Below are 17,401 nucleotides of genomic sequence, written 5' to 3'. Positions count from 1 at the left end.
GCCAGGATTTATGTATATCCCACTTTCCAGTTCCACTTTGGAACTCGCAGCTCTAAGGCGCCCCCTTACCCTCAGGTCAGTCAGAGAACTGCACCTAGGATAATTAGTCACCGGGCGGGCTACTAGTTGTTCACTGGCTATTAGGCCGCTGCAGCGAAGAAATTATAACTAGTCCTGGCCGCAGCCAGACAAATCAGCATATAAAACACCTTCTGTCACTGCGAGCTGGCCCACCTGCCCAAAGCACACTTCGCTGCCACCAGCTTCCGATTTCTCTTATCAATATTTAAAATTAATAGAGGGGTTTAAAGCCAACCCAAATTAGTAGCATAATTATCTTCAGGCACGTGAAATCGTCATTAGAGCAAGGAGACGGAACTAGTAATTTTATAGTTTATTCCCAAAAGATGGGCAGTGTTTACAGAAGATAAAAAAAAGGTTTCACAATATGAGACAATAGCAGTATGTACAAAGCAAATATAAATAAAAGGGATTTAAAAAGCAGAAATAAACTTACATATTGCTTAGGTCATCTTAGGCAAAACCAGGCTGGGGGGGAGCCAGACGTCACCATGCATTTGAGATCCTATTGCCACGGCATCCCAAGCTAGAATGGGACTGTCCAGTCTGAAAGTGACTTATACCCCTGGGCTTGTGACATCACTAAAGGGGCTGATTTTTCGGCCCCCTCCCACAGCTTTCAGAGGTACAATCTGGCAAAAAAAACTTATAACAATCATAACTTGGCTTTAGAACCTAACAGAATAACGGCAGACATATCACCCAGCTTATCTTGAGATCAGCTTTCTGCTTACTCCAAACACTGGCTGTCTGTTCCCCTCGGTTCAGGAGAAATCCATTTCTCTGGTTCTGTCGATGCTATAATTTAGCAACAGGCGCTGTAGCGAAGCTTCATCAGAGCACGTTCTAAATATGTATCTGTCATTTTTCTGTCATGGATTGGGTCCGAGTTACAGCCTCTTTAATATTTTCCACACACATGGGCTTAGACAAAGAAAATTTCTCTCCTGGCTAATTAACATTCCTTGCAGTGATGAGGTGGGGTCAGGAAGGAGTGAGTGGCTGTAGTCTCATGTTATAGTCAGCGTGTGCGAAGATGCAGGCAGAGGAAACACAAACTGCTGCAATGTTTGTCTCTGGGCAGCTATGCATCGTTCTAGAAAGTGTAGAGAATGGAAGATTCTGGAATGTTCTGGAAAAGTCATACATGATATTTTACATTATCGTTACAAACAGACATGGAAACATCCCAATACCTGTAGAGGAAGCCCTCATGTGTCAGACAGTTATAGTTTATCCTATGGACACTATATTAATCTCTGTGCTTGTAACCTTCCTACAATCCAGGTCGTGATGGCTCGGAATACCTGCTCCTCTCCTTGCTCAGTGACTGTGGTTCTGTATCGCACGTTGTATTGTCCTCTGTGATTTCCATCTTCTCCTATATCATGAATATAATGGCACAACTAGATCCCTCCAGCTGATCCCGTGCTCATCCCTCTTTCTCCTGAATGACCCTCGAGGATGGACGAGGACAGGAATGAGACCACCAGGAGATTATTCCACTTCGCCCTGGAGATCATCTCCCTGCTGAGCGGAGAGGTAACTCCTCTACATTTGTCAGTAGGATTTTCACCAGTATTTCATTATACAGCTGGGATTTAGTGTTTTGCATCTTTTCCCTAAGTGTCTCTCTCCATACACAGGTTTACACAATAGTGAGGAAGACATCGGGGGACTGTGTGACTCCCATCATCCATCTCCAGGAGTCAGGAGGGCGGAGCCCGGACCCCATCACAGAGCCTCCCCCGCACTCCCCGATACATGAGAGGAACAAGAAGATCCTGGAGCTCAGCAACAAGATGATCGAGCTGCTGAGCGGAGAGGTGACTGCTGGGACATTATACAGGACTGGAGGATTCTGGGTGATGAGCGGAGAGGTGACTGCTGGGACATTATACGGGACGGCACTGGAGGATTCTGGGTGATGAGCGGAGAGGTGACTGCTGGGACATTATACAGGACGGCACTGGAGGATTCTGGGTGATGAGCGGAGAGGTGACTGCTGGGACATTATACAAGACTGGAGGATTCTGCGTCATGATCGGAGAGGTGACTGCTGGGACATTATACAGGACTGGAGGATTCTGGGTGATGACCGGAGAGGTGACTGCTGGGACATTATACAGGACAGCACTGGAGGATTCTGGGTGATGAGCGGAGAGGTGACTGCTGGGATATTATACAGGACGGCACTGGAGGGTTCTGGGTGATGAGCGGAGAGGTGACTGCTGGGACATTATACAGGACTGGAGGATTCTGGGTGATGATCGGAGAGGTGACTGCTGGGACATTGTACAGGACTGGAGGATTCTGGGTGATGAGCGGAGAGGTGACTGCTGGAACATTATACAGGACTGGAGGATTCTGGGTGATGACCGGAGAGGTGACTGCTGGTACATTATACAGGATGGCACTGGAGGATTCTGGGTGATGACCGGAGAGGTGACTGCTGGGACATTATACAGGACTGGAGGATTCTGGGAGATGAGCGGAGAGGTGACTGCTGGAACATTATACAGGACTGGAGGATTCTGGGTGATGAGCGGAGAGGTGACTGCTGGAACATTATACAGGACTGGAGGATTCTGGGTGATGAGCGGAGAGCTGACTGCTGGAACATTATACAGGACTGGAGGATTCTGGGTGATGAGCGGAGATTTGACTGCTGGAACATTATACAGGACTGGAGGATTCTGGGTGATGAGGGGAGAGGTGACTGCTGGGACATTATACAGGACGGCACTGGAGGATTCTGGGTGATGAGCGGAGAGGTGACTGCTGGGACATTATACAAGACGGCACTGGAGGATTCTGGGTGATGAGCGGAGAGGTGACTGCTGGAACATTATACAGGACTGGAGGATTCTGGGTGATGAGCGGAGAGGTGACTGCTGGAACATTATACAGGACTGGAGGATTCTGGGTGATGAGCGGAGATTTGACTGCTGGAACATTATACAGGACTGGAGGATTCTGGGTGATGAGGGGAGAGGTGACTGCTGGGACATTATACAGGACGGCACTGGAGGATTCTGGGTGATGAGCGGAGAGGTGACTGCTGGGACATTATACAGGACGGCACTGGAGGATTATGGGTGATGAGCGGAGAGGTGACTGCTGGGACATTATACAGGACGGCACTGGAGGATTCTGAGTGATGAGCGGAGAGGTGACTGCTGGGACATTATACAAGACGGCACTGGAGGATTCTGGGTGATGAGCGGAGAGGTGACTGCTGGGACATTATACAGGACTGGAGGATTCTGGGTGATGAGCGGAGAGGTGACTGCTGGAACATTATACAGGACTGGAGGATTCTGGGTGATGAGGGGAGAGGTGACTGCTGGGACATTATACAGGACGGCACTGGAGGATTCTGGGTGATGAGCGGAGAGGTGACTGCTGGGACATTATACAGGACGGCACTGGAGGATTATGGGTGATGAGCGGAGAGGTGACTGCTGGGACATTATACAGGACGGTACTGGAGGATTCTGGGTGATGAGCGGAGAGGTGACTGCTGGGACATTATACAGGACGGCACTGGAGGATTCTGGGTGATGAGCGGAGAGGTGACTGCTTGGACATTATACAGGACGGCACTGGAGGATTCTGGGTGATGAGCGGAGAGGTGACTGCTTGGACATTATACAGGACGGCACTGGAGGATTCTGAGTGATGAGCGGAGAGGTGACTGCTGGGACATTATACAAGACGGCACTGGAGGATTCTGGGTGATGAGCGGAGAGGAGACTGCTGGGACATTATACAGGAGGGCACTGGAGGATTCTGGGTGATGAGCGGAGAGGTGACTGCTGGGACATTATACAGGACTGGAGGATTCTGGGTGATGAGCGGAGAGGTGACTGCTGGGACATTATACAGGACGGCACTGGAGGATTCTGGGTGATGAGCGGAGAGGTGACTGCTGGGACATTATACAGGACGGCACTGGAGGATTATGGGTGATGAGCGGAGAGGTGACTGCTGGGACATTATACAGGACGGCACTGGAGGATTCTGGGTGATGAGCGGAGAGGTGACTGCTGGGACATTATACAGGACGGCACTGGAGGATTCTGAGTGATGAGCGGAGAGGTGACTGCTGGGACATTATACAAGACGGCACTGGAGGATTCTGGGTGATGAGCGGAGAGGTGACTGCTGGAACATTATACAGGACTGGAGGATTCTGGGTGATGAGCGGAGAGGTGACTGCTGGGACATTATACAGGACGGCACTGGAGGATTCTGGGTGATGAGCGGAGAGGTGACTGCTGGGACATTATACAGGACGGCACTGGAGGATTCTGGGTGATGAGAGGAGAGGTGACTGCTGGGACATTATACAAGATGGCACTGGAGGATTCTGGGTGATGAGAGGAGACTGCTGGGACATTATACAGGACGGCACTGGAGGATTCTGGGTGATGAGAGGAGACTGCTGGGACATTATACAGGACGGCACTGGAGGATTCTGGGTGATGAGAAGAGAGGTGACTGCTGGGACATTATACAGGACGGCACTGGAGGATTCTGGGTGATGAGCGGAGAGGTGACTGCTGGGACATTATACAGGACGGCACTGGAGGATTCTAGGTGATGAGCGGAGAGGTGACTGCTGGGACATTATACAGGACGGCACTGGAGGATTCTGGGTGATAAGCGGAGAGGTGACTGCTGGGACATTATACAGGACGGCTCTGGAGGATTCTGGGTGATGAGAGGAGAGGTGACTGCTGGGACATTATACAGGACGGCACTGGAGGATTCTGGGTGATGAGCGGAGAGGTGACTGCTGGGACATTATACAGGAGGGCACTGGAGGATTCTGGGTGATGAGAGGAGAGGTGACTGCTGGGACATTATACAGGACGACACTGGAGGATTCTGGGTGATGAGCGGAGAGGTGACTGCTGGGACATTATACAGGACGGCACTGGAGGATTCTAGGTGATGAGCGGAGAGGTGACTGCTGGGACATTATACAGGAGGGCACTGGAGGATTCTGGGTGATGAGAGGAGAGGTGACTGCTGGGACACTATACAGGACGGCACTGGAGGATTCTGGGTGATGAGCGGAGAGGAGACTGCTGGGACATTATACAGGACGACACTGGAGGATTCTGGGTGATGAGCGGAGAGGTGACTGCTGGGACATTATACAGGAGGGCACTGGAGGATTCTGGGTGATGAGAGGAGAGGTGACTGCTGGGACACTATACAGGACGGCACTGGAGGATTCTGGGTGATGAGGGGAGAGGAGACTGCTGGGACATTATACAGGACGACACTGGAGGATTCTGGGTGATGAGCGGAGAGGTGACTGCTGGGACATTATACAGGACGGCACTGGAGGATTCTGAGTGATGAGCGGAGAGGTGACTGCTGGGACATTATACAGGACGGCACTGGAGGATTCTGGGTGATGAGAGGAGAGGTGACTGCTGGGACATTATACAGGATGGAACTGGAGGATTCTGAGTGATGAGCGGAGAGGTGACTGCTGGGACATTATACAGGACGGCACTGGAGGATTCTGGGTGATGAGCGGAGAGGAGACTGCTGGGACATTATACAGGACGGCACTGGAGGATTCTGGGTGATGAGCGGAGAGGTGACTGCTGGGACATTATACAGGACGGCACTGGAGGATTCTGGGTGATGAGCGGAGAGGAGACTGCTGGGACATTATACAGGATGGCACTGGAGGATTCTGGGTGATGAGCGGAGAGGAGACTGCTGGGACATTATACAGGACGGCACTGGAGGATTCTGGGTGATGAGGGGAGAGGTGACTGCTGGGACATTATACAGGATGGCACTGGAGGATTCTGGGTGATGAGCGGAGAGGTGACTGCTGGGACATTATACAGGACGACACTGGAGGATTCTGGGTGATGAGCGGAGAGGTGACTGCTGGGACATTATACAGGAGGGCACTGGAGGATTCTGGGTGATGAGGGGAGAGGTGACTGCTGGGACATTATACAGGATGGCACTGGAGGATTCTGAGTGATGAGCGGAGAGGAGACTGCTGGGACATTATACAGGACGACACTGGAGGATTCTGGGTGATGAGCGGAGAGGTGACTGCTGGGACATTATACAGGAGGGCACTGGAGGATTCTGGGTGATGAGAGGAGAGGTGACTGCTGGGACACTATACAGGACGGCACTGGAGGATTCTGGGTGATGAGGGGAGAGGAGACTGCTGGGACATTATACAGGACGACACTGGAGGATTCTGGGTGATGAGCGGAGAGGTGACTGCTGGGACATTATACAGGACGGCACTGGAGGATTCTGAGTGATGAGCGGAGAGGTGACTGCTGGGACATTATACAGGACGGCACTGGAGGATTCTGGGTGATGAGAGGAGAGGTGACTGCTGGGACATTATACAGGATGGAACTGGAGGATTCTGAGTGATGAGCGGAGAGGTGACTGCTGGGACATTATACAGGACGGCACTGGAGGATTCTGGGTGATGAGCGGAGAGGAGACTGCTGGGACATTATACAGGACGGCACTGGAGGATTCTGGGTGATGAGCGGAGAGGTGACTGCTGGGACATTATACAGGACGGCACTGGAGGATTCTGGGTGATGAGCGGAGAGGAGACTGCTGGGACATTATACAGGATGGCACTGGAGGATTCTGGGTGATGAGCGGAGAGGAGACTGCTGGGACATTATACAGGACGGCACTGGAGGATTCTGGGTGATGAGGGGAGAGGTGACTGCTGGGACATTATACAGGATGGCACTGGAGGATTCTGGGTGATGAGCGGAGAGGTGACTGCTGGGACATTATACAGGACGGCACTGGAGGATTCTGGGTGATGAGGGGAGAGGTGACTGCTGGGACATTATACAGGACGGCACTGGAGGATTCTGGGTGATGAGCGGAGAGGTGACTGCTGGGACATTATACAGGATGGCACTGGAGGATTCTGGGTAATGAGCGGAGAGGAGACTGCTGGGATATTATACAGGACGGCACTGGAGGATTCTGGGTGATGAGCGGAGAGGTGACTGCTGGGACATTATACAGGACGGCACTGGAGGATTCTGGGTGATGAGCGGAGAGGAGACTGCTGGGACATTATACAGGACGGCACTGGAGGATTCTGGGTGATGAGCGGAGAGGTGACTGCTGGGACATTATACAGGATGGCACTGGAGGATTCTGGGTGATGAGCGGAGAGGAGACTGCTGGGATATTATACAGGACGGCACTGGAGGATTCTGGGTGATGAGCGGAGAGGTGACTGCTGGGACATTATACAGGACGGCACTGGAGGATTCTAGGTGATGAGCGGAGAGGTGACTGCTGGGACATTATACAGGACGGCACTGGAGGATTCTGGGTGATGAGCGGAGAGGAGACTGCTGGGACATAATACAGGACGGCACTGGAGGATTCTGGGTGATGAGCGGAGAGGTGACTGCTGGGACATTATACAGGACGGCACTGGAGGATTCTGGGTGATGAGCGGAGAGGAGACTGCTGGGATATTATACAGGACGGCACTGGAGGATTCTAGGTGATGAGCGGAGAGGTGACTGCTGGGACATTATACAGGACGGCACTGGAGGATTCTGGGTGATGAGCGGAGAGGAGACTGCTGGGACATAATACAGGACGGCACTGGAGGATTCTGGGTGATGAGCGGAGAGGTGACTGCTGGGACATTATACAGGACGGCACTGGAGGATTCTGTGTGATGAGCGGAGAGGTGACTGCTGGGACATTATACAGGACGGCACTGGAGGATTCTGGGTGATGAGCGGAGAGGTGACTGCTGGGACATTATACAGGACGGCACTGGAGGATTCTGAGTGATGAGCGGAGAGGTGACTGCTGGGACATTATACAGGACGGCACTGGAGGATTCTGGGTGATGAGCGGAGAGGTGACTGCTGGGACATTATACAGGACGGCACTGGATGATTCTAGGTGATGAGAGGAGAGGTGACTGCTGGGACATTATACAGGACGGCACTGGAGGATTCTGGGTGATGAGCGGAGAGGTGACTGCTGGGACATTATACAGGAGGGCACTGGAGGATTCTGAGTGATGAGCGGAGAGGTGACTGCTGGGACATTATACAGAACGGCACTGGAGGATTCTGGGTGATGAGCGGAGAGGTGACTGCTGGGACATTATACAGGACGGCACTGGAGGATTCTGGGTGATGAGCGGAGAGGTGACTGCTGGGACATTATACAGGACGGCACTGGAGGATTCTGAGTGATGAGCGGAGAGGTGACTGCTGGGACATTATACAGAACGGCACTGGAGGATTCTGGGTGATGAGCGGAGAGGTGACTGCTGGGACATTATACAGGACGGCACTGGAGGATTCTGGGTGATGAGCGGAGAGGAGACTGCTGGGACATTATACAGGACGGCACTGGAGGATTCTGGGTGATGAGCGGAGAGGTGACTGCTGGGACATTATACAGGACGGCACTGGAGGATTCTGGGTGATGAGCGGAGAGGTGACTGCTGGGACATTATACAGGACGGCACTGGAGGATTCTGGGTGATAAGCGGAGAGGTGACTGCTGGGACATTATACAGGACGGCACTGGAGGATTCTGGGTGATGAGCGGAGAGGTGACTGCTGGAACATTATACAGGACGGCACTGGAGGATTCTGGGAGATGAGCGGAGAGGTGACTGCTGGGACATTATACAGGACAGCACTGGAGGATTCTGGGAGATGAGCGGAGAGGTGACTGCTGGGACATTATACAGGAGGGCACTGGAGGATTCTGGGTGATGAGCGGAGAGGTGACTGCTGGGACATTATACAGGATGGCACTGGAGAATTCTGGGTGATGAGCGGAGAGGTGACTGCTGGGACATTATACAGGACGGCACTGGAGGATTCTGGGTGATGAGCGGAGAGGTGACTGCTGGGACATTATACAGGACGGCACTGGAGGATTCTGGGTGATGAGCGGAGAGGTGACTGCTGGGACATTATACAGGACGGCACTGGAGGATTCTGGGTGATGAGCGGAGAGGTGACTGCTGGGACATTATACAGGACGGCACTGGAGGATTCTGGGTGATGAGCGGAGAGGTGACTGCTGGGACATTATACAGGACGGCACTGGAGGATTCTGGGTGATGAGCGGAGAGGTGACTGCTGGGACATTATACAGGATGGCACTGGTTGATTCTGGGTGATGAGCGGAGAGGTGACTGCTGGGACATTATACAGGACGGCACTGGAGGATTCTGGGTGATGAGCGGAGAGGTGACTGCTGGGACATTATACAGGACGGCACTGGAGGATTCTGGGTGATGAGCGGAGAGGTGACTGCTGGGACATTATACAGGACGGCACTGGAGGATTCTGGGTGATGAGCGGAGAGGAGACTGCTGGGACATTATACAGGACGGCACTGGAGGATTCTGGGTGATGAGCGGAGAGGTGACTGCTGGGACATTATACAGGACGGCACTGGAGGATTCTGGGTGATGAGAGGAGAGGTGACTGCTGGGACATTATACAGGACGGCACTGGAGGATTCTGGGTGATGAGCGGAGAGGAGACTGCTGGGACATTATACAGGACGGCACTGGAGGATTCTGGGTGATGAGCGGAGAGGTGACTGCTGGGACATTATACAGGAGGGCACTGGAGGATTCTGGGTGATGAGCGGAGAGGTGACTGCTGGGACATTATACAGGACGGCACTGGAGGATTCTGGGTGATGAGCGGAGAGGTGACTGCTGGGACATTATACAGGACGGCACTGGAGGATTCTGGGTGATGAGTGGAGAGGAGACAGCTGGGACATTATACAGGACGGCACTGGAGGATTCTGGGTGATGAGCGGAGAGGTGACTGCTGGGACATTATACAGGAAGGCACTGGAGGATTCTGGGTGATGAGCGGAGAGGAGACTGCTGGGACATTATACAGGAGGGCACTGGAGGATTCTGGGTGATGAGCGGAGAGGTGACTGCTGGGACATTATACAGGAAGGCACTGGAGGATTCTGGGTGATGAGCGGAGAGGTGACTGCTGGGACATTATACAGGAGGGCACTGGAGGATTATGGGTGATGAGCGGAGAGGTGACTGCTGGGACATTATACAGGAGGGCACTGGAGGATTCTGGGTGATGAGCGGAGAGGTGACTGCTGGGACATTATACAGCAGGGCACTGGAGGATTCTGGGTGATGAGAGGAGAGGAGACTGCTGGGACATTATACAGGACGGCACTGGAGGATTCTGGGTGATGAGCGGAGAGGTGACTGCTGGGACATTATACAGGACGGCACTGGAGGATTCTGGGTGATGAGCGGAGAGGTGACTGCTGGGACATTATACAGGAGGGCACTGGAGGATTCTGGGTGATGAGCGGAGAGGTGACTGCTGGGACATTATACAGCAGGGCACTGGAGGATTCTGGGTGATGAGAGGAGAGGAGACTGCTGGGACATTATACAGGACGGCACTGGAGGATTCTGGGTGATGAGCGGAGAGGTGACTGCTGGGACATTATACAGCAGGGCACTGGAGGATTCTGGGTGATGAGAGGAGAGGTGACTGCTGGGACATTATACAGGACGGCACTGGAGGATTCTGAGTGATGAGCGGAGAGGTGACTGCTGGGACATTATACAGGACGGCACTGGAGGATTCTGGGTGATGAGCGGAGAGGTGACTGCTGGGACATTATACAGGTTGGCACTGGAGGATTCTGGGTGATGAGCGGAGAGGTGACTGCTGGGACATTATACAGGATGGCACTGGAGGATTCTGGGAGATGAGCGGAGAGGTGACTGCTGGGACATTATACAGGACGGCACTGGAGGATTCTGGGAGATGAGCGGAGAGGTGACTGCTCGGACATTATACAGGAGGGCACTGGAGGATTCTGGGTGATGAGCGGAGAGGTGACTGCTGGGACATTATACAGGATGGCACTGGAGGATTCTGGGTGATGAGCGGAGAGGTGACTGCTGGGACATTATACAGCACTGGAGGATTCTGGGTGATGAGCGGAGAGGTGACTGCTGGGACATTATACAGGACGGCACTGGAGGATTCTGGGTGATGAGCGGAGAGGAGACTGCTGGGACATTATACAGGAGGGCACTGGAGGATTCTGGGTGATGAGCGGAGAGGTGACTGCTGGGACATTATACAGCAGGGCACTGGAGGATTCTGGGTGATGAGAGGAGAGGAGACTGCTGGGACATTATACAGGACGGCACTGGAGGATTCTGGGTGATGAGCGGAGAGGTGACTGCTGGGACATTATACAGGACGGCACTGGAGGATTCTGGGTGATGAGCGGAGAGGTGACTGCTGGGACATTATACAGGAGGGCACTGGAGGATTCTGGGTGATGAGCGGAGAGGTGACTGCTGGGACATTATACAGCAGGGCACTGGAGGATTCTGGGTGATGAGAGGAGAGGAGACTGCTGGGACATTATACAGGATGGCACTGGAGGATTCTGGGTGATGAGCGGAGAGGTGACTGCTGGGACATTATACAGCAGGGCACTGGAGGATTCTGGGTGATGAGAGGAGAGGTGACTGCTGGGACATTATACAGGACGGCACTGGAGGATTCTGAGTGATGAGCGGAGAGGTGACTGCTGGGACATTATACAGGACGGCACTGGAGGATTCTGGGTGATGAGCGGAGAGGTGACTGCTGGGACATTATACAGGTTGGCACTGGAGGATTCTGGGTGATGAGCGGAGAGGTGACTGCTGGGACATTATACAGGATGGCACTGGAGGATTCTGGGAGATGAGCGGAGAGGTGACTGCTGGGACATTATACAGGACGGCACTGGAGGATTCTGGGAGATGAGCGGAGAGGTGACTGCTCGGACATTATACAGGAGGCACTGGAGGATTCTGGGTGATGAGCGGAGAGGTGACTGCTGGGACATTATACAGGATGGCACTGGAGGATTCTGGGTGATGAGCGGAGAGGTGACTGCTGGGACATTATACAGCACTGGAGGATTCTGGGTGATGAGCGGAGAGGTGACTGCTGGGACATTATACAGGACGGCACTGGAGGATTCTGGGTGATGAGCGGAGAGGTGACTGCTGGGACATTATACAGGACGGCACTGGAGGATTCTGGGTGATGAGCGGAGAGGTGAATGCTGGGACATTATACAGGATGGCACTGGAGGATTCTGGGTGATGAGCGGAGAGGTGAATGCTGGGACATTACACAGGACGGCACTGGAGGATTCTGGGTGATGAGCGGAGAGGTGACTGCTGGGACATTATACAGGACTGCACTGGAGGATTCTGGGTGATGAGCGGAGAGGTGACTGCTGGGACATTATACAGGAGGGCATTGGAGGATTCTGAGTGATGAGCGGAGAGATGACTGCTGGGACATTATACAGGAGGGCACTGGAGGATTCTGGGTGATGAGCGGAGAGGTGACTGCTGGGACATTATACAGGACGGCACTGGAGGATTCTGGGTGATGAGCGGAGAGGTGACTGCTGGGACATTATACAGGACGGCACTGGAGGATTCTGGGTGATGAGCGGAGAGGTGACTGCTGGGACATTATACAGGACGGCACTGGAGGATTCTGGGTGATGAGCGGAGAGGTGAATGCTGGGACATTATACAGGATGGCACTGGAGGATTCTGGGTGATGAGCGGAGAGGAGACTGCTGGGACATTACACAGGACGGCACTGGAGGATTCTGGGTGATGAGCGGAGAGGTGACTGCTGGGACATTATACAGGACTGCACTGGAGGATTCTGGGTGATGAGCGGAGAGGTGACTGCTGGGACATTATACAGGACAGCACTGGAGGATTCTGAGTGATGAGCGGAGAGATGACTGCTGGGACATTATACAGGAGGGCACTGGAGGATTCTGGGTGATGAGCGGAGAGGTGACTGCTGGGACATTATACAGGACGGCACTGGAGGATTCTGGGTGATGAGCGGAGAGGTGACTGCTGGGACATTATACAGGACGGCACTGGAGGATTCTGGGTGATGAGCGGAGAGGTGACTGCTGGGACATTATACAGGACGGCACTGGAGGATTCTGGGTGATGAGAGGAGAGGTGACTGCTGGGACATTATACAGGACGGCACTGGAGGATTCTGGGTGATGAGCGGAGAGGAGACTGCTGGGACATTATACAGGACGGCACTGGAGGATTCTGGGTGATGAGCGGAGAGGTGACTGCTGGGACATTATACAGGTGGGCACTGGAGGATTCTGGGTGATGAGCGGAGAGGTGACTGCTGGGACATTATACAGCAGGGCACTGGAGGATTCTGGGTGATGAGAGGAGAGGTGACTGCTGGGACATTATACAGGACGGCACTGGAGGATTCTGGGTGATGAGCGGAGAGGTGACTGCTGGGACATTATACAGCAGGGCACTGGAGGATTCTGGGTGATGAGAGGAGAGGTGACTGCTGGGACATTATAGAGGACGGCACTGGAGGATTCTGAGTGATGAGCGGAGAGGTGACTGCTGGGACATTATACAGGACGGCACTGGAGGATTCTGGGTGATGAGCGGAGAGGTGACTGCTGGGACATTATACAGGTTGGCACTGGAGGATTCTGGGTGATGAGCGGAGAGGTGACTGCTGGGACATTATACAGGATGGCACTGGAGGATTCTGGGAGATGAGTGGAGAGGTGACTGCTGGGACATTATACTGGATGGCACTGGAGGATTCTGGGTGATGAGCGGAGAGGTGACTGCTGGGACATTATACAGGATGGCACTGGAGGATTCTGGGTGATGAGCGGAGAGGTGACTGCTGGGACATTATACAGCACTGGAGGATTCTGGGTGATGAGCGGAGAGGTGACTGCTGGGACATTATACAGGACGGCACTGGAGGATTCTGGGTGATGAGCGGAGAGGTGACTGCTGGGACATTATACAGGATGGCACTGGAGGATTCTGGGTGATGAGCGGAGAGGAGACTGCTGGGACATTACACAGGACGGCACTGGAGGATTCTGGGTGATGAGCGGAGAGGTGAATGCTGGGACATTATACAGGATGGCACTGGAGGATTCTGGGTGATGAGCGGAGAGGTGAATGCTGGGACATTATACAGGATGGCACTGGAGGATTCTGGGTGATGAGCGGAGAGGAGACTGCTGGGACATTACACAGGACGGCACTGGAGGATTCTGGGTGATGAGAGGAGAGGTGACTGCTGGGACATTATACAGGACGGCACTGGAGGATTCTGGGTGATGAGCGGAGAGGTGAATGCTGGGACATTTTACAGGATGGCACTGGAGGATTCTGGGTGATGAGCGGAGAGGAGACTGCTGGGACATTACACAGGACGGCACTGGAGGATTCTGAGTGATGAGCGGAGAGGTGACTGCTGGGACATTATACAGGACTGCACTGGAGGATTCTGGGTGATGAGCGGAGAGGTGACTGCTGGGACATTATACAGGAGGGCATTGGAGGATTCTGAGTGATGAGCGGAGAGATGACTGCTGGGATATTATACAGAACGGCACTGGAGGATTCTGGGTGATGAGCGGAGAGGTGACTGCTGGGACATTATACAGGAGGGCACTGGAGGATTCTGGGTGATGAGCGGAGAGGTGACTGCTGGGACATTATACAGGACGGCACTGGAGGATTCTGGGTGATGAGCGGAGAGGTGACTGCTGGGACATTATACAGGAGGGCACTGGAGGATTCTGGGTGATGAGCGGAGAGGAGACTGCTGGGACATTATACAGGACGGCACTGGAGGATTCTGGGTGATGAGCGGAGAGGTGACTGCTGGGACATTATACAGGACGGCACTGGAGGATTCTGGGTGATGAGCGGAGAGGTGACTGCTGGGACATTATACAGGACCGCACTGGAGGATTCTGGGTGATGAGCGGAGAGGAGACTGCTGGGACATTATACAGGACGGCACTGGAGGATTCTGGGTGATGAGAGGAGAGGTGACTGCTGGGACATTATACAGGACGGCACTGGAGGATTCTGGGTGATGAGCGGAGAGGTGACTGCTGGGACATTATACAGGACGGCACTGGAGGATTCTGGGTGATGAGCGGAGAGGTGACTGCTGGGACATTATACAGGACGGCACTGGAGGATTCTGGGTAATGAGCGGAGAGGTGACTGCTGGGACATTATACAGGAGGGCACTGGAGGATTCTGGGTAATGAACGGAGAGGTGACTGCTGGGACATTATACAGGACGGCACTGGAGGATTCTGGGTGATGAGCGGAGAGGTGACTGCAGGGACATTATACAGGACGGCACTGGAGGATTCTGGGAGATGAGCGGAGAGGTGACTGCTGGGACATTATACAGGATGGCACTGGAGGATTCTGGGTGTTGAGCGGAGAGGTGACTGCTGGGACATTATACAGCACTGGAGGATTCTGGGTGATGAGCGGAGAGATGACTGCTGGGACATTATACAGGAGGGCACTGGAGGATTCTGGGAGATGAGCGGAGAGGTGACTGCTGGGACATTATACAGCACTGGAGGATTCTGGGTGATGAGCGGAGAGGTGACTGCTGGGACATTATACAGGACGGCACTGGAGGATTCTGGGAGATGAGCGGAGAGGTGACTGCTGGGACATTATACAGGACTGGAGGATTCTGGGTGATGAGCGGAGAGGTGACTGCTGGAACATTATACAGGACGGCACTGGAGGATTCTGGGAGATGAGCGGAGAGGTGACTGCTGGGACATTATACAGGATGGCACTGGAGGATTCTGGGTGATGAGCGGAGAGGTGACTGCTGGGACATTATACAGCACTGGAGGATTCTGGGTGATGAGCGGAGAGGTGACTGCTGGGACATTATACAGGACGGCACTGGAGGATTCTGGGTGATGAGCGGAGAGGTGACTGCTGGGACATTATACAGGACGGCACTGGAGGATTCTGGGTAATGAGCGGAGAGGTGACTGCTGGGACATTATACTGGAGGATTCTGGGTGATGACGGTGTCGTTGTTGTCAGGTTCCTATAAGGTGTCAGGATGTCGCTGTCTATCTCTCCATGGAGGAGTGGGAGTATCTAGAAGGACACCAGGATCGGTACCAGGAGGAGATGATGGAGGAGCTCCGGCCTCTTACACCGCGAGGTGAGCAGGGATAATATATATGTGTTCTCTGTAGGTAGACAGCGGGTACATGTAAAGCATTTGCCCGTCTCAGTGATGACTGCACATACCGATGTCGCCCCCCTTACTACATCACACATAATGATGGTCAATAATGTCAAACCACAAACAGTCACAGGAGGCCCATCTGATGTAGGGGGAATCTAATATAAGTATAAATATTGTCAAAAAGCGTATTAACCCCTTCCTGACCGATGCAGTGTATATATACGTCATGGCGATTGCCCGCACACAGAAGGTTGAGTGCTTGCGATCGTTGCTGGGTGCTCAGCTGATATGACAGCTGACACTCGGCACTCACTGCCAGTAGCAGTCCCCGCACCACTCCCAGCAGTTAACCCTCTAAATGCTGCGATCGGTAGCATTTAGTAGGTATGCAGAGGGAGGGGGGAAGCCTGATCGTGGAAGCCTAATTGTTTCCACAGTGATCCAATGTCGTCATGAAGACATCTGGGTCTCCAGAGCTAGCAAATTTGTTACACCATGTTCAGAGAATTATGTATCGACCTTGTATGACAGTGCAGCGCTGACAGTTTATAAAGCATAGCAGTACTCGTTCATTGCTATGCTTCTTAAGTGATCAGGCTGCTGAAAGTGAAGTCCCATGGAGGGAATAAGTAAAAAAAAAAAAAATCACAAATTAATAATGAAAAAAAAATATTGTAGCCAGTAATAAATATTTCTATGAAAAAAAAATGCACGCTTGGGGTCGCCGCATCCGGAACGACTCTACCTATAAAAGTAGATAACCCCTTCAGTGATCATCATAAAAAAAATGTATATATATACACACATACTATAGAGCAGTCATGAGGTAGTGACCCAGAAAAGTTCAAAAACAAACGTATTTAATGTCCAAAACTCACAAAACACACAGCACATTGTATCCTCCGGATCGCAGCCAGGAATCAAGACAGTCCAACTGCGAGACTTTGTTGCCGTGGGCGACTGCACCGCCGTGTCACGCTGAGGGGTGCCAGGCATTTTTGCTTTGCTTGGCTCCATGTTACCTCACACAGGCTGAATCTTGCAGAGCCACCTGCTCTTCACTTTGCAAACCAACACTGACACACTCAACGCTTTGTTGCAGGGTTTTTAAATGGAATCTGTGGCCATGGGCCAGTTCTAAG

General features: G+C 52.9%; 1 protein-coding gene across 1 annotated transcript in view; it reads left to right on the top strand.

Annotated features, from left to right (window-relative positions):
- Positions 1–17,401, top strand: part of LOC141074949 (uncharacterized) — a 95,230-nt gene that overhangs the window by 44,039 nt on the left and 33,790 nt on the right. The window contains exons 3-5 of the mRNA XM_073562277.1: positions 1,369–1,623; positions 1,728–1,907; positions 16,109–16,232. Of these exons, the coding sequence (XP_073418378.1) occupies positions 1,546–1,623; positions 1,728–1,907; positions 16,109–16,232 (382 nt within the window). The 5' untranslated portion in view covers positions 1,369–1,545. The remainder of the gene's footprint in view (positions 1–1,368; positions 1,624–1,727; positions 1,908–16,108; positions 16,233–17,401) is intronic.

The sequence above is a fragment of the Dendrobates tinctorius genome, unplaced genomic scaffold (genome assembly GCF_039654945.1).
Source record: "Dendrobates tinctorius isolate UK_male_01 unplaced genomic scaffold, ASM3965494v1 ptg000342l, whole genome shotgun sequence".
Taxonomy (NCBI): Eukaryota; Metazoa; Chordata; class Amphibia; order Anura; family Dendrobatidae; genus Dendrobates; species Dendrobates tinctorius.
The sequence above is the reverse complement of the archived record's forward strand: the minus strand, read 5'-3'. Positions and strand labels throughout refer to the sequence as shown.